General features: G+C 36.8%; 1 protein-coding gene across 1 annotated transcript in view; it reads left to right on the top strand.

Moving 5' to 3' along the window:
- Positions 1–1837: 1837 nt before the first annotated feature.
- LOC121369730 (kinesin-like protein KIF28P) overlaps positions 1838–22625 on the top strand; it is a 68641-nt gene continuing 47853 nt past the window's right edge. Inside the window, exons 1-3 of the mRNA XM_041494785.1 lie at positions 1838–1897; positions 18214–18399; positions 21577–21783. Coding sequence (XP_041350719.1) covers positions 1838–1897; positions 18214–18399; positions 21577–21783 — 453 coding nt within the window. The remainder of the gene's footprint in view (positions 1898–18213; positions 18400–21576; positions 21784–22625) is intronic.

Raw genomic sequence — 22625 nt, 5'->3', positions numbered from 1 at the left:
TACTGTTAAAAAGAGACTATAGCTCACGATAGAAAAGAAAGAAATGTTTTATTTAACGACGCACTCAACACATTTTATTTACGGTTATATGGCGTCGGACATATGGTTAAGGACCACACATATATTGAGAGAGGAAACCCGCTGTCGCCACTTCACGCTACTCTTTTTGATTAGCAGCAAGGGATCTTTTATAGGTAGTACATACCACGGCCTTTGATATACCAGTCGTGGTGCACTGGCTAGAACGAGAAATAACTCAATGGGCCCACCGATGGGGTTCGATCCCAGACCGACCGCGCATCGAACGAGCGCTGTACCATTGGGCGAAAATAGCTCACGAATTTTCGGGGTTAGAGAATAATGTATGATTATAATAATATATCAAACTATGGTCACATGGAATTATTTGAACAAGAACAAATTAAACAAAAACATTATTTTTTTAAACAATCTTGATAAAATAATATTTAAAGAATTAATTTTTGTTTGCATAAAAATCAGTTGTTGGGTTCTTTTTGTTTTGTTTTAGGGGTTTTTTTTGTGGTGGGGGGGGGGGTCTCAAAACTCTAAAAGTGAATTGGGTAATAATGCTAAGCGGCTGACAACATGATAATTGTCACACTTAGTCTATAGCTGGAGTATTTGATACCAAGAAAGATTATGACACACTAAAACAGATATTTCTAAATCTAACAGCCACAACTAATTGCATTTGTCTAACCTCTGGGTCTTTAAGTTAATCCTAACTACAAGTATTGTTTGACCACCACAATGTATGTCACACCTTTTTTTGTTCCCTTTGGAAACGACAGAAAACAGTCGGGTGAACCCATATATGCGTTGCCAGACGTTTTTGCAAGCTTATTTATGTATGTTATTAGTTCACTTACTTGCCTGCCTATTTACCAACCTAGTTACCTAAATGCAATTGACTTTATCGAGGGGGTGGGTGATTCGGGGGTCAAACCCGCACCACCCCCACCCCACTTCACACTACAATTTTTTTTTTAAATATGATGTTTGTTTGTTTTTTTAGTTGTTTTTTTGTTGTTTTTTTATTATTGGTTTTTTTTTCAAAAGTTTATTTCCATGAAATGCCACATTTACATCCATGTTATATACCCACGTGGCTTGGGTATACTACACACACATATGCATAATAAATATTATACATCTTATTAGAAGAAATAACATCGCAAAATACTAATAATGAAAAACAGCTACGTACATCTATTACATGATAGGGATCGGCAAAGTCATGGAGGAGTTATATTAGTATTTAGTATTTATATTAGTGTTTTTATTATTATTATTATTATTATTATTATTATTATTATTATTAAAAAAAAAAAAAAAAAAATTATTATTATTTATTTATTTATTTATGTACTTTTTTTTTCTTTCTTTTTTTCTCGTTGAAATACTAATTTGGAAAATATCGGTCACAGACTCTCAATACTATTAACACAAATAATTTACTGTTTAGGAACCACAAACACTGGAAACAAAACCTGATACGGCGCTGTTTCCTTTATCGGTAACAATACGCCGTACCCTAAGATTACAATGTCATACCTTTACTTGTTACACCACGCTCCTAAGTTTACATGGCATGACGGGCGCCGATTGGTCACTTCGTCGCGGCTTTTCAATCAGACAGCTATTGACTCAACACTCCGGTTATTATCACGTAACGGGTTCTGCAGAGAATTATCGATTCTGCATGTCTCGTCATAACACGGCGATGTGTACGTAAGGAAGGATACTCTTTTACTCTTTAACAAAAAGACAATAATTTTTCTCTCATACATTTTCTTTTTAAAAGTAAATTTTCCAAATGCCAGCTTCAAGTGGAGATAGCGTTAAAGTGGCTGTGCGGGTCCGGCCATTCAACCAGGTAAGTTGACGATAATAGCCCTTTGTAGTCGTTTCCTTATAAACAGTGTACACGGAAAGATATACACAATAATACATATGTACGTATGAGTTAGGGATTCTTTTTCTTGTTGAGTTTGGTGGTTTTGGTGGGGTTTTTTGGTCTGTTTATTTATTGTTTGTCGGGTGGTGGTGGTGTTCTTTTTATTTTCTTTGTTTTATGGATTTTTTGTGTGGGATATTTTTGCGTTTAAATGTTTTGTATATATATATGTATGTTTTTTTCTTTGTTTATTTTTAATTTTTATATATATATATATTATTTTATTATTTTATTTATTTATTTATTTTTCATTAGAAACTATTGCAAAAACGATCCCACGGCCGCGTTCGAAGACACCTTTGGAATTTTTTTTTTAACGTGACACAATGTCAAATCTGTATTTGTGTACTGTATGTACAACGTACATATATACGTATATGTACACACACACACACACACACACACACACACACACACACACGTGTGTGTGTACATACACATACATATACATACATGTGTATACACGTGTATATATATATTGTAATGGTTTGATGTTCTAGTTTTATTTCTACATCTGCAACAAATACATTTTTCTGTGATATATAATATCAATCATAGATCAGTGTTTGGAAATAAAAATATAATAGTTTCTATATTGAAAGGAGGTTATTATAGAAAGGTGGTTCGACTGTATTTAACACAGAACGCAACTTATCTTGATGGTTCCACTTAAGATGCTTTTTATTGACAGTTGGTCGTTAAAGAGAGGTCATTAAATGTTATTACATGCTTGGAAAAGACTCAAAGACTAAATTGAAACACCTATTGCTTTTTCTTTATTTCGTTATAATTCAATGAATAATCAACTTGTCCGATTGTTATTCCCAGTGTGTTCTGTTTGGGGAGGGTTTTAGTTAGGTTCATATGCAGAATAACTGGTTACTGTCTTAAGGATATCGGCTTTATCCTTTAAAGCTTAGAATCGCGGCATTCGCCATTCGACCTGAGCAAGATAAAACCGATATCTTAAGACAGTAACCAGTTATTTAATTTTTCCTTCCATCTTACATAATATGAAAAAAAGAAGAAGAAATGATTCACACGTTTTGAATGCCTGGTCGCCTACAATATCTATACACCAAAACAAAATAGTCCTTATATTTATAAAATAAAAATTGTCTTCGAAGCGGTTTATAAAAATGAAATAAAAGAATAAATAACTTTGAACAATACAACATTCCTTTGCTGATCATAACTAGTAGTTCCTTCTTAAAACGCTGAATTGTTGGTCATCATATTTTGCCAGTATACATGTATATAGTGATTGAAGGATACATGTTAATATTAGTCGTTACTATACACTAGCGTCATTGTTCTACCCTCATTGTTCATTATGATGAGGTGGTCGTCATATAGTTTCATCTGTAATACCTGTGATAATCAACAAACTTGACTTACATAACGTGTTTTATTTAGACAGGTAGATGTGGAGACACTGGCGGTTCCAGGGGGGGGGGGTCACAGTGATCTCGTGACCCCCCTCCCTCCCGCCCGTTTGAAGTGACCTTTTTAATAACATTTAAAAAGAAATCATCATCCATAGCATACAACACTAACTTGCCCTGAAAACTCTGAGCATCCTTATTTTAAGAATTTCCAGGGAGCATGCCCCAAAACCCCTTACAGATATAGCTCGGATCATTTGCCTTTTCACCAATTCTAATGGGCGTCTTAGCTGAAACAGGTGGAGATAACTCTATTCCAGATGGCGCGACGATCGACAGGGTCCCAGAAACCTGGTTTGTCTCTGACTGGCTTCAGGTTATAAGCGACCAACTGAATGACTTGAAATTACGTATCAGTTTGTTTTAACAGTAAAGTAGTATTTTAAATATCAGAATGTGTTTTGTTGCATTTTTCTTATTGTCTATCTAATTAGGAAAAGTACATAAACAAATTTTGGGTGGCAAAGTTGAGTTTTTATGCGGCAAAGTGTACCCATGCACACGTTTTTATACAGTGTCAACACGAACGCATTGAGTATTATACAAAATATATATTTATTACCTTTACTGTTAATGTCTTTTCCACCATATCTAAGTATATAAAATACTAGACCGCCCTGTGTAGGAACGTCCTGTATAGAGCCGTCATCACTATATATATAAAAAAATTTTTAATACTACACACCCACACGTTATACCATCGACGACCCAAACTGCGTTCACCTAACAACAAAAACACGAATACGATATTTACGGAAATATTATTCTACATTTTTCAGCTACGATACGTGTAACAAAATAGATTTTAATCATTTAACGTAAAATAATCAACAATTTGGATGTGAAACAAATCCATTCTAGTAAACAAAAGTGAAACACCCTACAGTAAACGGGAAAAAGTGCGACGTTTTTAACTGCGTTCAGGCGCATGCGTTTGCAAAAAGTATCGTAATGCGCATGTGTAGTTCATCATTTTCCATTTTTAAGACAACTACATGAAAAAATATATGTTTCTTAATTAGGTACAGTTGCCGAACACTTAATTTATTCAATTGTTTTAAAGGAAAAATGTCCGCGTTTTATCAACACATCGCTCACACTTGATGTCAATACTGACAGGCATTATGTCCATACCTGCGCATATTTTGTAAAATATAATTTTTTTTAATGAATTGATTCTAAATTAACAAAATTTATATACTCAAAATTATTTACAACTGTTATGAATGGATTATGAATACTATTCACTACAATAGAGGCACACAAATGTAGCATACCTTTTGCAGATCGAATATAATAATTGAAAACAAATTCTAACAACAGAGGTCCTAAAAATCATAAAAATTAAATTCTTTGGCCTTGTTGATCTGGCACGTGTGAGGTCATGTGACACGCACCGAATGTTAATTCATCTTTCTCCATTTTAAGTCAATTTCTACGAGTCATGTGGACCCCATATCGGTAATTTTAAGGAAAAACAAAAACGACTTAGTAAAATTAATGGTTTTAGGGGTTTGTAAAGTTTTGTATTTAGATACTTACTTTTCTTAACTTTATTGTTTATAAAAGTGTTCCTGAACTGTGAAGAAAAACCGTATACATGAACGACATGCCGATGACAACAAATCGGATGTTGATTGTGCGAACCGTGCACGAGAAAACAAAGTGAACGGAATTTGAAGCATAACGCAGTTAGGGACGTTGACGATATATAAAAACAAACCCGGCTTTTCATATATATTTTATTGATTATTATCCACAATATACATATATGTTCTTTATTATTACTGATTTCCCCCCTCATATCTCAGTACACGTGTAGACAAACGTCAACTGGTAACCATTCACTGCAGTGTATACTATAGACCGTCATGTGCAGAACCGTGCTGTGTAGGAACTTCATAACTATATATATTTTTTAATACTCGCACACGCACATGTTAAATATATATTCTTTTTTTTCCGAGTATTATCCAAAATATACATATATTTTCTTTATATACAAAATATATATTTATTCCCTTTACTGTTAATGTGTTTTCCACCATATCTAAGTATATAAAATACTAGACCGCCCTGTGTAGGAACGATACAAAATATATATTTATTCCCTTTACTGTTAATGTGTTTTCCACCATATCTAAGTATATAAAATACTACACCGCCTTGTGTAGGAACGTACTGTACAGAGCCGTCATCATTATATATATTTTTAATACTATTATCCACAATATACATATATTTTCTTTATTATTATTGACTCCGCACCCCCCCCCCCCCCCCCCCCCCCCCCCCCCCCATATCTCAGTACACGTATAGACAAACGTATAGACAAACGTCAACTGGTAACCGTTCACTGCAGCGTATACTATAGACCGTCCTGTACAGAGCCGATAAGGTTTCGGTCCCTTATGATCGTGATATAACAAAGAATGACAAAGCAATGAAATAATACAGCTATTGTCCTAGTTTGTTGGACCCTGACGAGTGACGCGCCACCTGTTTTATTATCTCCCCTGTTCTGAGCTAAGTCGCCAATTGCACTTTTTAAATTGTATGACACCCCCTTACAAAAGCCTAGATCCGCCCCTGAGAGAGGGGTTTAATTGTTCTTTAACATCAGTGAATAATTAATTGGCTTAGATTCATTGTTTTACCATTTGCATTTTATTGACAGTTAGATATATTGCTATTTTAACAATATTTAACCTATCTTCTTATAGTAAGGAGTGTGAAATATTAAAATTAGTCCCCATATTTTGTAGCCAATTCTATATTCAGTAGGGTTATCATTTTATGGGGCCATCCGATATAGAGAGACGCTTGACTGTATTTTGCTGTTCATTTTAATCCGAATTAGTAATCCACTGGCTTGATAGAAACACCAAGACGTGTTTTGTGAAGCATTTTAGTGTTTGAAAAAGTAAAGGTTGGTCGCACTAACCGTCTTTATCAAACGTAAAAAGGTCAGGGTTCCGTAGTCTGGGCTTTTCAACACACAACAAATGGTGTCACGAAACGCGCGACTTAGTATCTAAACCTGTGACGAATATGGATTATTGCATGACTAATAAGCATTTTTAAAGTTCAGGATTTAGTGCTTACTGCGATGTATTAAAACCACTCCTGGTACTAGAAGTGAAGTCAGCTCGGTACAAAACGTACCATGCCAATTAATATTTATGTCAGAAATAGACCTGTTAACCGTATTAATATTTTAAGCCGTCCAAAAATAACCGTTTTGTATTTGTTTCTTAGCTACAGGTGTTCCTCGAGATATGAAGGGGATACCAATGAACTTTTATCCAAAATCATACAATACAATGCAATGCAATGCAATACAATACAATGCAATGCAATGCAATGCAATGCAATGCAATGCAATACAATGCAATGCAATGCAATGCAATGCACAATGCAATACAATACAATACAATACAATACAATACAATACAATACAATACAATACAATCTTTATTGCAACCATTGTATGTTTACACTGGTTAAGGGGACAGATTACCATTTAAAAAAGAGAAAAGCAAACTTACGAACTAGCTATAACAATAAACAACAGAGATTTAGCACTCATATCTGCATTCATATGTCACACATACATAAATACACATACACACATGTACGCGCGCGCGCGCATACACACACAGAGAGAGAGAGAGAGAGAGAGAGAGAGAGAGAGAGAGAGAGAGAGAGAGAGAGAGAGAGAGAGAGAGAGAGAGAGAGAGAGACACACACACACACACACACACAGTATGATAACAATAGTCATGATCTGCCAAACAGCTACACAAAACCTATCGTGAGCAGGTTTTTTTGTTATTGCTGCTCAGAATTTGTTGTTGCTGTTGTGAATTTAATGAACAAAAAAAAAAAAAAAATATTTTAAACGTTAGGTTGTTGTCATAACCAATACTGACACTTGTTAAGTATTTTTGCCCCAAAATGGTGAGTTTTATGGAACTGTCCAACATCTTGGATTACGTTTGTTGCATGATATATATGCATGCAAATATTAAATCTTGTCTCCGTTAACAGACCTGTTATGAGTCCTGTCAGCAGTGTTTTCATTGGCCGAATAAAAGGTCATATAGGGACACGCGATGCCATTGGCTTTGCTCAGATTTATCAACGGATACAAATTGGTTTATAATTATAACAAATCGGATTCATAGCTATAGTTATAAATCGGTTTAAGTTTTAATGCAGATTTATGAGTAATAATGCAGCGGCCAGTTTATTTTCAGAGACGGATTCAGGCTTTGATCTGTTGGCCAGCAGATGGGAGGGGGCATGAACCAGTTGGAATGTTGATTTAGTGTGTACGGAATGCGTGTGCGTGTGTGTCTCTCTGTGTGTCTGTGTCTCTGTGTCTCTGTGTGTGTGTGTGTGTCTGTCTGTTCGCGCGCGTGTGTAGTAACTAGAACATTAATCTATATATATCTTTATAATCTTTATATATCTTTATATATCTTTATCATTAATAATATATCTTATGCTGCCTTGTCCTGAACAAAGGCTAATTGACGCAACCTGTATTCATTGTAGTAAAACTCAACTAATTCATATAGTACCAGTATATCATGCTGCTGCGAAGCTTGTTCACTCAGACTACTAAATTAAGAGAATAAAGACGGGTGTTTGTTTTAATCAATTCAATTAATTTATTGCTGTAAGCTACAAGCTTATCAGCACAGCATATATTCATACACAATATATAAACTCATGAGGATTCGATTAACAAATATACCGAACCTTCATGAAAACGTGCCAATCAGATTTTAATATTTCATTTAACTGATTGTTTATAATTAGATATATTCTTGTAGGCATTAAATAACCTAAAATTGTATATAAAGGTTAGAGTTATTACGTAGGGCCTATTCTATAGCAATATCGCACATGCGACAGCAATAACAATAAAACATTAAGTAGTGTGTTTTATTGGAGTTTAGTATATTTGTGATATACATGTGTATGTGTAGCCTATATGTAACAACAATATTTCAATTGGTAATCCAAAACAAATAAAATGAAATTTTTAAAACAGATAATCCAAAACAAATAAAAGAAAATCTTAAAATCCATTGAAAAAAATCCAACAGTTCAGATCAGCAGAGCTAGTTTAATGATCCGCGGGGCCTGTAGCAAAAATAACAGCTGGTCTAACGTGCAGATTCAGAGCAAACTGTTGTAGCGCACGTCTGCCATGGGCGCAGGTGTCGACTTCAGCTGGCTCCTCCGTCCAGGACAGGAAAGGGTTTGGGAGAGGGGGTGGAGATAGGGTCGCCAGTACTGGCATGTGCAAGGGAGCACACGCAGCCTATCCAAGGTCTGTAGCGGGCGATGTTTGGTTTTGTTGCTATTGAATTTGCAAATGTCCCATATGATTACGTCCAAAAAGGAAAAGGTCGCGTAATTTTGTGAAGGTAAATTTGACGCATAATTTGGAGCGGTTAATCGAAATTGAAAATGGATAAATGGGTTGATTTGACTTAGTTGATAGAAAGTTAGCTCTTTACTGGAACCTTGTCTAAATGGAGCTCGCTGTGGTTGGACTCCCATAGGTAAAAACAAAACAAAACCCCCCCAAAACCAACAACATACGCGCGTGAGACAATAGGGACACACACGGTTGGTAATGCATTTTGCCGCTAACAGTAGGACGATGTGTGTTGACCCCATAAACCAACCTCCGATTTTTGACGATGTTGTACTACAGTTTCAAGTAGTATTTCAATTAGAAGTGGATTTAACACGTAAGCCTCATTAATGTATGCAAATCGTAAACTGCATTGTGTACACATGTAACACGAGTAGATTATCAATGTAGGAAATCCGTTAGTCACCCGTAGACGGAGACCTCAATTAATTTACGTCAACGTCTTACATAAACTATTCACATGAGCAAAATATTGACTAGCAAGTCAGTGGCAACTAGATATTAATTGCTTGCTTGATTGATCTTTATGTCGGTCTGTCTGTTTTAAAAAGTATCCAACTCGCTTTCGCTCGTTAGATACATTTTAAAACAACTCGTTGTAAGATAAATGGTATCTAACGGACACGAATGTAGTATTCTATTTCTTACATATCCTTAAAAAAACAGGTTTTAAGCAAATTTTAACATCTTTTTTCGACTAAAAGTTATTTACAGCCCTTTCGCTTGTGGCTAACGTAGCGTCACAGACAAAATTTGTTTGGTTAACGATTTTGATCGTGTTGTTTTTTCATTGGAAGTATGACATTGGTGACCTGGTCATCACCTAGGAGCAGCCAGTCGTATGTCTTGAAATTGTTAACAAACGTACATGTGTTAACAAGTATATGTTATCGAATTATGTTCTCACCAACGGGCGTGTAACACATTTTTTAAACAGCAGTTCTCTTTTTTCCCCCTTCTTTTAAAAAAACAGAAAAAGTTTGTTGCTCCAGAAATGTGTTATGGTAATGTCAGGGATGGGGCTCCGAGTTCATTACCGTACATGTTACATATAGCAAACAGACATTACATAATCGTAATCTGAAAATAATAAAACATATTGATACAAGAATGAAATAGAGAAATTACAAAGTGGAAATAAAATATAGTCTAAATAAAGATATAAAGGAAGGATATAGAGAATAATACATGAGTGGGCATTAGATACCATTTATCTCACAGCGAGTTGTTTTAAAATGTACCTAACGAGCGAAAGCGAGTTTCATACGTTTTTAAACAACGAGATGTGAAATAAATGGTATCTATCGGACAGGAATGTATTATTCTATTTCTTACATATGCTAAAAAAAAAAAACCCCAGGTTTTAAGCAATCTAATTCCATCGTATAGTTTTTCATTGGATGTATGGCAGTGGTGACCTGGTCATCACCTAGGAGCAGCCAGTCGTATGTCTTGAAATTGTTAACACATGTATATGTGTAAACAACCATGTGTTATCAAACATTAGAAAAACTAGTACTTCCCAAACTGGAATCGTGATTAAAAATATGTAATACAGCAGTTCTCTTTATATGATCTTTCTACAAAATTGAAAAAGGTATTCATTAATTTCCACGATATTTGGGTACGCAAATTTACTCTTCATACTGTTCGTGGCAAAAACCCTGCATGTATACAATAGCCGATGTATTTTTCGTGCTGGGGTGTCGTTAAACATTCATTCATTCATTCATTCATTCAGTATATACTTACGTTAACCTTAAAAAATACTAGTAATAAATTGTTTAGTCTACACACACACACACACACACACACACACACACACACACACACACACACATACACACACACACACACACACAAACAAACAAACACACACAATCACATACAGAGAGAGAGAGAGAGAGAGAGAGAGAGAGAGAGAGAGAGAGAGAGAGAGAGAGAGAGAGAGAGAGAGATAGACACACACACATACATTACATTGCTTTGCATTCATTTCTTACTAGTTTTGAAAGTGAACATTGATCCGTTTTGTTGTGTTTATTTTCATGTTTTTGTTTCTGTTTTTTAAAATAAAATATACACTACAATATATAATATAATATAACATAACATAACATAATATATATTGTAAAACAAACTTGTGGAATAGCCCTCCGCTTTTTAGTGTTAAAATGGAGAATAATAGATTTTTATGGCGAGTAAAAGAATTTCGAAGGATGGTGCGCGATGGTAACAAAATTAGCGTGTATAGGCTAGACTAAAGACACTGTCCCGAGTTTTCTGCTACTGGAACATGTTTCCGACTAAAATCTGAACGACAAAACCTAACATACGATCAGGGCTGTATCTCCGCACAATACAGTCGAATTATTTGGCAAACTAGTGGACGATTCCATCAATCTCTATCTAGTGCCTCATCTGTAGGAGGACAGCCACTCACGAGGAGAACCTTTAATGGAGATTTAATCATTCTTGCATCGCCACAAAGAGGACTGCCACTCCAAGAATAGTTTACGAAATTAAAAGTAGCATCGGACGGAGTTCATTAGGATAAGTACAGCTGTGATGACAGGCACTTATGAATCCTTGTCATAACAGTGATAATATCTGGTGTTCGCGAAAGATGAGCATATCCTGCCACACATGTGGCACCCGTCATGAGTACTGCCACCACAGTTGTCAGGTCTTCCATTTCATCTAAAACTATGAAAACAAATAAGTGTGCTAGAGTTTCACCAAAGAGATACAAAAAAGCACGCATCAGCCATCATTTTGGTCAGTGATGCATCGTATTTAGTAGATATAGTAGATATTTAGTAGATTTAGTAGACATTTCCAGTGCAATCAAAGTATGTGATATTTTTCAAAACACATACTTTAAGAATTTGATAACTTTGCAAATTAGATGTAAATTAATCGAGGTCACGGTACTAGGTTTATTGACATTTAAGCAAACATGACACTTCATATAATATCTTACATTTCAAGTGCAATCAAAGTATGTGATATTTTTCAAATCACATACTTTAAGAATTTGATAACTTTGCAAATTAGATGTAAATTAATCGAGGTCACGGTATTGGGTTTATTGACATTTAAGCAAACGTACTAGGGTGACACTTCATAATTGACGTATTCATTCATAGTCACCAAACAACAGCAACTTTACATTGAAAGCTGTCCAGCGTTCACAAAACAAAAGACGTTAAACACTAGTTTATTTTTATGTAAGGAGATTCAAAATGATATCATTCGAATTTGACGTTATTTTCATTCAAAAAGACACCGCGTCACATATTCTTACGTCATTTGAATATCGGGAAATGGCTGACTGGAATTAAAGTTGCGTACACAGTTTACAAAAACACGTTGTATCAAGCTTGAGATTATATGTTAAAGAGATTATTACCCTCGTGTGTTTTGGTATGTATCGTCAATATCATATATTAGGCAATTTTTATTCCTAATATATGATATTGAAAATACCGAAAAACACTATAGTAATTATAACCTCTATGTATATATGCATGTGTTTAATGACATACCTGCACGTATAGTACCCGTTACGTTTCAAATACGGTCAGAAAGACACTTTGTCTAGAAAATGGAAAAAACCCACACTTCTGGCGCCATGTAATCTACTCTTTTCGGTGACAGATTGTGGTTTTTTTGTGTGTGTGTGTTTTTTTTGTGTTTTTTTTTTGGGGGGGGGGGAGTACAATGTTTAATAGATACATGCAATATTGCCAGGTATGCATATACTAACATGCATTATATACTCTTCAAAAAAAGAAACGCAAAAGGGTACAAATGGGTTATAACTCCGATTTTATGTTTCCTACCGGTTCATGCTTTGTGAATATAAGGTCATTGCATGTCCCAAACACATTCCCACGGTTACATTCGATAAAACGCAGCTACTATACAATAAAGTTCCAAAATGTGAATATTCGCAAAAACGCAGCCACGTGCAAACCATGTCACCACTGCACGTGCGTTGTCTGCACGTGCAACATGAACACCGACAGTATAAAAGTGCAGGGTGTTCGCTTGCCTGGCCTCTGTATCTGGCCGACAGTTGACAATCCAGGACATGCCACGTCTCAGTAAACCGCAGAGAAACAATGCCATCGGCCGACTAGACGCAGGCGAATCCAGAACGGCCGTTGCCAGGGCATTCCATGTGTCCCCAAGCACCATCTCCAGACTGTGGGACCGTTACCAGCAACATGGATCAACACGTGACCTCCCTAGATCCGGTCGACCACGGGTCACTACCCCCGGGCAGGACCGCTACATCCGGGTACGCCACCTTCGGGAACGATTGACTACTGCCACCTCCACAGCCGCAGCAATACCAGGTTTGCGCAGAATATCCGACCAGACCGTACGGAACCGCCTACGTGAGGTAGGAATTCGTGCCAGACGTCCAGTTCGAGGTGTCATCTTAACACCACAACACCGTCGACTCCGACTGCAGTGGTGCCAGATTCATCGACAATGGCCTCAACTGCGATGGAGACAGGTGTGGTTCAGTGACGAGTCCCGATTTCTGCTCCGACGTCATGATGGAAGATGTTGCGTGTATAGGCGTCGTGGTGAACGTTATGCGGCAAACTGCGTGCAGGAAGTGGACAGATTCGGCGGGGGTAGTGTCATGGTGTGGGCAGCCATCTCACACACTGGCAGAACTGACCTGGTCCACGTGCAGGGCAACCTGAATGCACAGGGCTACATTGACCAGATCCTCCGGCCACACATCGTTCCAGTTATGGCCAACGCCAACGCAGTGTTCCAACATGACAACGCCAGGCCTCACACAGCACGTCTCACAACGGCTTTCCTACAGAACAACAACGAGTTGGACCGACGCCTCCGACAGCGACAACCACAGCCCCAGACCCTGCCCGAGCTGGCAGCAGCCTTGCAGGCCGAGTGGGCCACCATCCCCCGGGACGTCATCCGTACTCTGGTTGCTTCAATGGGCAGGCGGTGCCAGGCAGTTGTCAACACACGCGGAGGCCACACCCGGTATTGACTCCAGATGACCTTGACCTTGGTGGTGTGTCCTATCACTTACTCACAATGGACTAGAGTGAATTGTGAACAATCCTGCAACATTTGGTAATTATCGGACTCACCATTCAATAATTAAATCAATTCTCCAAATTTTACGACAATGTGGTTTTGCGTTTCTTCTTTTGAAGAGTATATATATATATACCCATATGGTCTACAATAAACGGTTACATAAATGCCGTATTTTTATGGTACACTACTGACGTCGCAAGTCACTATAGCAGGGATGAGTTCAGCCAGGCAGATAAGAAAAACGTCCCCTGTACTGGTTTATGCGCTTCACGGTGAACCAATCAAATATTTCGCGAACGTTAGCAAAACGTTAGCTAGGCAGAAAAATGTCTGCTAGACTTACGATAAACCAAATGACCACGTCGGGAACTAATCAAATAGTCCGCGAACGTTAGAGAAACGCTCGCTGGCTGAACTTGAGGAAGCTGCAAGCTTACGCCAGTCGCAGTGTCAAATTGACATCATTCAACGTCACTGTAATCTTACTAACGCCGATTGTGAAGCTATTAAAATCGTATTTAACGTTTGTCCGAAATCATATTTTTTGGATAATAAATAAATGATCACATTTACAGGAGTGCCATACGAAATTTATGAAACTTGTTTGGCAATGGCTTTATACCCCTCGCTCTCACTTTGGAAATAAAATAATTCCCAAAGTCTTTACACAAATTGTCTATATCTAGGGAAATAGAAAGAGACAGTAGGCAGACAGTCACAAAGAAACGCAGTTAACAAGACAATGAGAGACACAGTTAACAAGACAATGAGAGGCACAGTTAACCAGACAATGAGAGTCACAGTTAACCAGACAATGAGAGACACAGTTAACAAGACAATGAGACGCACAGTTAACCAAACAATGAGAGACACAGTTAACAAGACAATGAGAGACACAGTTAACCAGACAATGAGAGACACAGTTAACCAGACAATGAGAGACACAGTTAACAAGACAACAAGAGGCACAGTTAACCAGACAACGAGAGACACAGTTAACCAGACAATGAGCGACACAGTTAACCAGACAACGAGAGGCACAGTTAACCAGACAATGAGAGACACAGTTAACCAGACAATGAGAGACACAGTTAACAAGACAATGAGACACAGTTAACAAGACAATGAGAGGCACAGTTAACCAGACAATGAGAGACACAGTTAACCAGACAATGAGAGAAACAGTTAACAAGACAATGAGAGGCACAGTTAACAAGACAATGAGAGGCACAGTTAACCAGATAATGAGAGACACAGTTAACAAGACAATGAGAGACACAGTTAACCAGACAATGAGAGACACAGTTAACAAGATAATGAGAGACACAGTTAACAAGACAACGAAAGGCACAGTTAACCAGACAATGAGAGACAATGAGAGACACAGTTAACAAGACAATGAGAGTCACAGTTAACCAGACAATGAGAGACACAGTTAACACGATAATGAGAGACACAGTTAACAAGACAACGAGAGGCACAGTTAACCAGACAGTGAGAGACACAGTTAGCAAGACAATGAGAGACACAGTTAACACGATAATGAGAGACACAGTTAACAAGACAACGAGAGGCACAGTTATCCAGACAATGAGAGACACAGTTAACAAGACAATGAGAGACACAGTTAACAAGACAATGAGAGGCACAGTTAACAGACAATGAGAGGCACAGTTACCAGACAATGAGAGACACAGTTAACAATACAATGAGAGACACAGTTAACCAGACAATGAAAGACGCAGTTAACAAGACAATGAGAGACTCAGTTAACAAGACAATGAGAGACACAGTTAACAAAATAATGAGAGACACAGTTAACAAGACAACGAGAGACGCAGTTAACAAGACAATGAGAGACACAGTTAACAAGACAACGAGAGACACAGTTAACAAGACAATGAGAGACACAATTAACAAGGGAAGAGAGGAAGAAAGATCCAAGAAAGACAGAGACAGCGAGAATTAAAAATAAACATTTATTCAACACATGAGTATTAGTCACACACGCACAGACTGACACACACGCGCGCGCGCGCACACACACACACACACACACACACACACACACACACAGAGACAGAGACAGAGAGAGAGAGAGAGAGAGAGAGAGAGAGAGAGAGAGAGAGAGAGAGAGAGAGACAGACAGACAGAGACAGAGAGAGACAGAGAGATAGGGATATGATGAGGGGAAAAACCAGAGATAGACAGACAGACAGACAGAGACACAGCATATGCATTTTTATTTGTGTAATTTTGTTTCTCTGCAGGGTACGGCGTGTCGTGACACGTACCTTATGACACCTTATCCACAAGAATGTTTTGTTTGGGTTTATTAGCAATAACCCTGAAGGGGGGCCTGTGCCGTTTAGATATGCTCCAATAGTTCAGTGCCAATTAGTTTTTAAAGTCAGGTCAAGAATGTCAGTAACAATTTACCACGAGGTATTGGTATCCGCTAGTAACCCGTGTGGTTTTGAAAAGTGTTATGTGTTATCTCGGCTGATCTAGGTAAGAACTACATATGGATTTGTAACTTGCTTCATATAATGTTACTGATATAATAATATAATTGTAATGATTTAAATAAGTATTATGTTTAGAATTATTTCATTTATGTCGCTTCTAATACCTATTAGTTCACACACACACACCACACACACACACACACACACACACGCGCGCGCGCGCGCGCACGTACGCACAAAACAAAACCCTCAAACGCATAAAACCAAAAATAAACCAAACAAAAACAACCAACGCAAAGTATATATATATATATCTTCTTTTTTTCTTGAGCTGGGAAAGGTTTGACCCCCAAATACCCTCCCTCTGCTCACACGCCTGTCAATTATATCATAATGAATTTGGAATTAGTCGTGTGCAGAGATACGTATAGCTCGGGTGTCCTCTAGGCCTCCCCTGTTTATATGTTGTGTTATTAACAACAACATATAAATACAACAACATATAAACAGGGGAGGGTTAGAGGACACTCGAACTACGATACGTACAGTAGGCCTACTGTATTGAATATTCAAATGACAAATTCATAATCGTGATGTATGTTACGTCTTCTATTAAACACTTTTAAAATGTTATATTGTTTTGGTATACCAGTATTATAGATGAGTAAATTAGCACAGATTAGTCAACGAGTCTTCAGTTTACTCAAAGTTCCCATGATTATATCCCGTGCCTTGGTGGTGTTTGTAAAGAATAAAACTTGATATCGAGTAGGAAAATGACACTATGATACCAAATATAAATCTGAACTGTCTGATTTAAAATTGATGACGTGACTTGAGTTTCATACAAAATTAAAGGAACTATATTATGTGTACATATATCTATAAAACAAATACATGTATGTACCATGTTCATCCAAAATATTAAATTACTGTTTTAGATGCGTTCCTTTTAGTTCACTGAATAGTCCAAGGTGGACCCATTTTCCACACCCGTTTTGGTCAAGAAGTAGAAACTCAACTAATATCCTGCTTACAATCGGAGAAAGAGAAACAATTTTATTTTAATTTATCTGTTTGGTATTCAAATCTACCGCTTTAGTAGCTCGAGTGTCCTCTAGCTGTGTCAAAGTGTAGACCACGACTAGAGGATACTCGAGCTACCGCTTTGAGTGTGGGTTTTGGTTGCTTTCTTCTAATATTAACTAAAAAGTACTGTTGTCATCAAATTTTGGAACGAATGATAACTCGCAGTTATATAGCTAATCTGTATAGTTTATTTTATATTTAATCCCTGTTTTAGTGTAAAAACCCAGAAGTATAGATTAAAGGTTGTCCGACTCATGATCGTGTCCGATTTACAATCAGTTTGTACCCTAAAATAGTTAGTTACTGTACTTCCAGGCCCCGTTACCTGTGGGCCCAGTGATGGTAAACCACTGTAATGTACGGCAAATATATAGCTAAAATACGTCCTGTGGAAATTTCGCGTTAATCATTTAACCAATGATATTCATCACTATTGTATACAGATACAAAAATATGGTTCCAATATCAAGGTCATTTTGAGATCACCAAAGGTCACACCTATAAATCTGGCGCTATGTCACGGTCACTGTGTCACATTCAATTCCCACGGAATTACATATGCCCTTACACTACTGGTAATTTATATTCGTCTTTACACACACACACATATATATATATATATATATATATATATATATATATATATATATACTAACATCAAACATATTATAATCTTTATTTCAGAGAGAGAAAAATGCTGAGGCAAAGTGCATCATTTCCATGGAAGGCAAGTCGACGACTATTAAGAATCCTGAAACCGGAGACAGCAAGACATTTTCGTTCGACTACTCCTACTGGTCTCACGACGGATTTACCGAGGATCAGAATGGCGTGTTCCTCCCCAACGAGGGGTCCAACTATTCAGATCAGGTGAATCTATTTATCTGTCAAGGCTCAGTCCAAGACAGGTCATGTGAAGCACCACTGAGACTCAAAATGGAATTATAAGGGCAGATAGATGCAAGGTTTCCTAGAATGGGTGAAAATTAAATAGGGAAATATAGGATATTCTAAAGTAGACAAACATGGAATATATATACTGTATAGCATCATTGAGTTTTGCACACACCCAATACCTGCACTTATAGTCCGCTCCACGGGGAACGCCTGTTTCATATATCGAATTTACTACAAGTCATTTATTTCTGAGCCGATTGTTTTGTAAATTACACACAAAAATAGTATTTTTTTTTTTTTTTTTTCCAAAACACTTTTACTTTTCTTGTTACGTCAAACCAAACTGAAATTATTTACAAAAAAAAATATTTTTGTAGGTGGATGGGACGGACTATAGATTGGTACTTTAAAGGGCCATTTCCAGAATACTTTTAGAATCTAAAATATAAACACTCCTCTATGGAAAAACTTCCCCTTGCCATATTCTGATAGGGTGGTCATAGGCCTAATCATTCCTATGAAAAATCCTTGGAAGGACAAAATCCTTCGATCAAGTTTAAATGGGTCGACAAAATCCCGTCACCTTACCCCGTCAAGTTCACAAAGTGGACAAAATCCCTCCCTCGAGTTTGTAATAAATAATGAATTTATATTGATAACTGGAGAAACTTAATTAACGCATTAACTTATTTTGTTCAAATGCATTATAACAATTTAATACAGGTAGAACATTTTAAAAATTTGAGAGAAAAAAAAATAGATATGGTTACGGGGATTTTGTGCTATTTATAATTTTTCATGGGAAGAATTTTGTTTTTCCTTGTAAATTTGTTACGGGAAATTTTCTTCATTTTGAATTACACATAGGAGGATTATGTCCACTAATGGAGGGATTATATCCGCATTTTCGGAAAATGACATGAGGGATTATATTCGTATATCACATAATTGGCCAAAGCCACAACACACTTGTGATTAATTAGGTTGTAAAATCGGAAACGTCGAGCTTGTCTCTGAGTTAGACAGGTTTCATGTTGGTACAAGACTTGACACTCATCGGATCGTTCTTCAAATTCAGACAGTAAGCCACTTGTGAGTTCAATTTGGCAGTCATTTTTCAAGATAGCCACCAAATTATCTGCTTGTAGTCCATTATACTGGTATCATGGCAAGATATGTTAGCACATAATTAATAAAGTATAGGCATGGTCAAGCATGGTGAAAGCAAGTGAAAATTGGGAAGTGGGGGTGGAGCTGACTGATTGACATCGAGGGTGTGAAGTACACCCGTTTTAAAGAGTGGTTTAGCGGTCGTGTTCCTCCATAAAAATTAGAAAAATTTGATATTTTTAAAATGCAATTTCCTACATTCTAGAAGTAAACTTCATCATTACACTTTATGTTGATAAATGTTACACTTTTCAAATGCATTTTTGTATAACATTTGTATAGATACAAACACCACAGTTATGTACTAAACTGTTGAATCAAATGAAATAATTACTTAAATCAACAACTGTATTACCTATTCAAATAATTCAAGATTTACAATCACGATAACAATTATAATGAATATTAATAACAAACAATCGATAATTTTGCAATGTATTATTTTCAAATTACTGAGTACGACTTTGTATTAAAACATTGAGCTGAACTAGTTTGATTCAGTTATGGGACATTCTGAAAACTTCATCTCCTAAAAACGCAATTTCGTTAATTTTACAAGATTGACATATATAGAGTTGTTTGATTCTGGTATTTAAAATATTATTCCTCTATAGAAATTATATTTTATAATGACGTTGGATATATTTGACTGGTATTGATAACTACTACAAATTGTCCATACATGATGTTATTTCTGAATAATGCGCTCATTTTGGATAAAGAGTAAGGGGCTATTATCAATATTTTCAATAATTGCTATAATCGAAATGTTCTGGTCTATAGAATTTCGATCAATGAAATTACATGTTAACAAACGTACTTTAGTCAACTCAATTTGGAATGATATTCAGAACTGGATTAATGTAAAAACGGGTAGCAATATTAAATTTAATAAAGAAAATGTAATTTTTGGCTTTAAAACTAGAAATAATAATCCCATTAATGCCATTGTACTCGTTACAAAACACGTAATATTTAAAAGTCATTTTAATGCATATGTACCCAGTTTGAAATGGATCCAAAAAGAGTTGACGGAGTACTATTATGTTACAAAAGCAGCGGCTTTTTCCGCGTGCAACTATGATAAATTCACCAAATTTTGGTCAATTTGTCACAATATATTTAAAACCTAGATTGTACTTCTTCTCTTCTTTTTTTGATACTTATTATGTCCTTAGTCTCCTTTTGAATTTTTCATACATGTATGTCTGATGTCTGATTGTCAGTCATATATATTCGATCTTAGCTAAATATCTCCTTAGCTACTTCGGTTTTTTTTCCATGTGGATCTTTTTATCATATGTACTGTATACATCTGTGTGTGGTATCATGTCAATAAAAATGGGAATAAAAAAAAAAAATTCTTCTTAAAACCCACAAAAAAACCCACACAAAAAAACCCCGTACCAGCTGAAAAGCTTACTCTCTTTTGATATCTAATCTCTCATCTAAAAAGCATACACCAAAACCGTTTTGCAAGGTCTACTTTTATTGACGTTTGTTTCATTCAAAAAGCTTATGCTGGCATTGCCTCCCCCCCCCCCCCCCCCGACATACATCCGTTCCTCCTCTCACTCACCGAGAATTATGCTGTTCGTAAACACAACATTAATTGTGAATGGCCCATACATTTTAGTTTTCTAGTGGCGGGACGTAACCTAGTGGTAAAGCGCTCACTTGATATGCGGTCAGTCTGGGGTCGTTCCCCGTTGGTAGGCCCATTGGGCTATTTCTCGTTCCAGCCAGTGAACCACGACTGGTATATCAAATGTTGTGGTGTATGTTATCATGTCTTTGGGATGGTGCATATAAAATGATTCCTTTCTACTAATGGAAAAATGTAGCGGGTTTCCTCTCTAAAACTACATGTCAACATTACCAAATGTTTGACATCCAATAGCCGATGATTAACCAATGTGCTATAGTGGTGTCGTTAAACAAAACTTTTGGTTTTCTAATAAATTACATTTTCTTCTTCAGCAAAGCGTTTTCCGAAACTTGGGCCAGGGAGTGCTGGACAATGCCTGGCAGGGCTACAACGCGGCCCTGTTCGCCTACGGACAGACAGGTTCCGGCAAGAGTTACTCCATGATCGGCTACAACACCAACAAGGGCATTGTCCCCATCACCTGCGGCGAGCTGTTCAAAGCCATTGATGCCAACACGGAGAAAGAAACACAGCTCAGAGTAAGTTATTGCACACAGTATTTTGCAAGGGTGGCTACGGGATTTGGCGAAGAGGGTTGGGACATGAAAGAAAAGGGCTGTGCTTGGCAAAGGAAATGAGAGCACTTGCATACGTTTGCGATTGATTCAATATACGTTATATTAAATCGACCACAAGCATCTATGCTTGCTCAACCCCCTGAACATGGCAAAAATTGACTCGAATACAATAATACTCGTATATGAACAAGGGATAATTTTGGAAGGATGCAGTTTGTTGCTAGTGGGGTAGGTTCCACCCCTTGGAACAGAATCCCTGCCTCAGTTCATTTTATTAGGTTGAAAGTTTGTATGCTAGTACATATACTGAACTGCACTAAAATTAACAATCCAATTTTCAGTTATTATTGTACATAGCCCGAGTACTCTGCCGTTCGAGAGCTAGATGAACATTTGGACGGTTATCAACACGATCATAACCGTCCAAATGTCTATCTTTCGAACAGCAGAGTACTCGGGCTATTGTTAATGCTATCGCAATTTCTGGGTTATTTAATGCTATCAGAAAACATCGAGTTATATATAAACAGTTAAATGTATTATTGTTTCTTCTCATATTCTTTTCCCAACTACAAATTTGACTGGTGCATTTGGAGTTCAGTATATAAATGTGTTATGCGAGTATTATTACACTACAGTGTTGATGCGCTGCGTGGCATTAAATTTGATTAATCAAAGATTGGATTGAGCACTGCTGCTAGGCTTCAGTAATACTAAAATCAAATAAAAAAATGTGTGCCTGTTATGGTTTGCAAATTGCTATTAAAGTAGTTTTGGGTTGTAGTTTGTTTTAACGATAATCG

Source organism: Gigantopelta aegis, chromosome 4 (assembly GCF_016097555.1).
Source record: "Gigantopelta aegis isolate Gae_Host chromosome 4, Gae_host_genome, whole genome shotgun sequence".
Lineage (NCBI taxonomy): Eukaryota > Metazoa > Mollusca > Gastropoda > Neomphalida > Peltospiridae > Gigantopelta > Gigantopelta aegis.
This window is presented reverse-complemented; position numbering and strand designations above follow the sequence as displayed.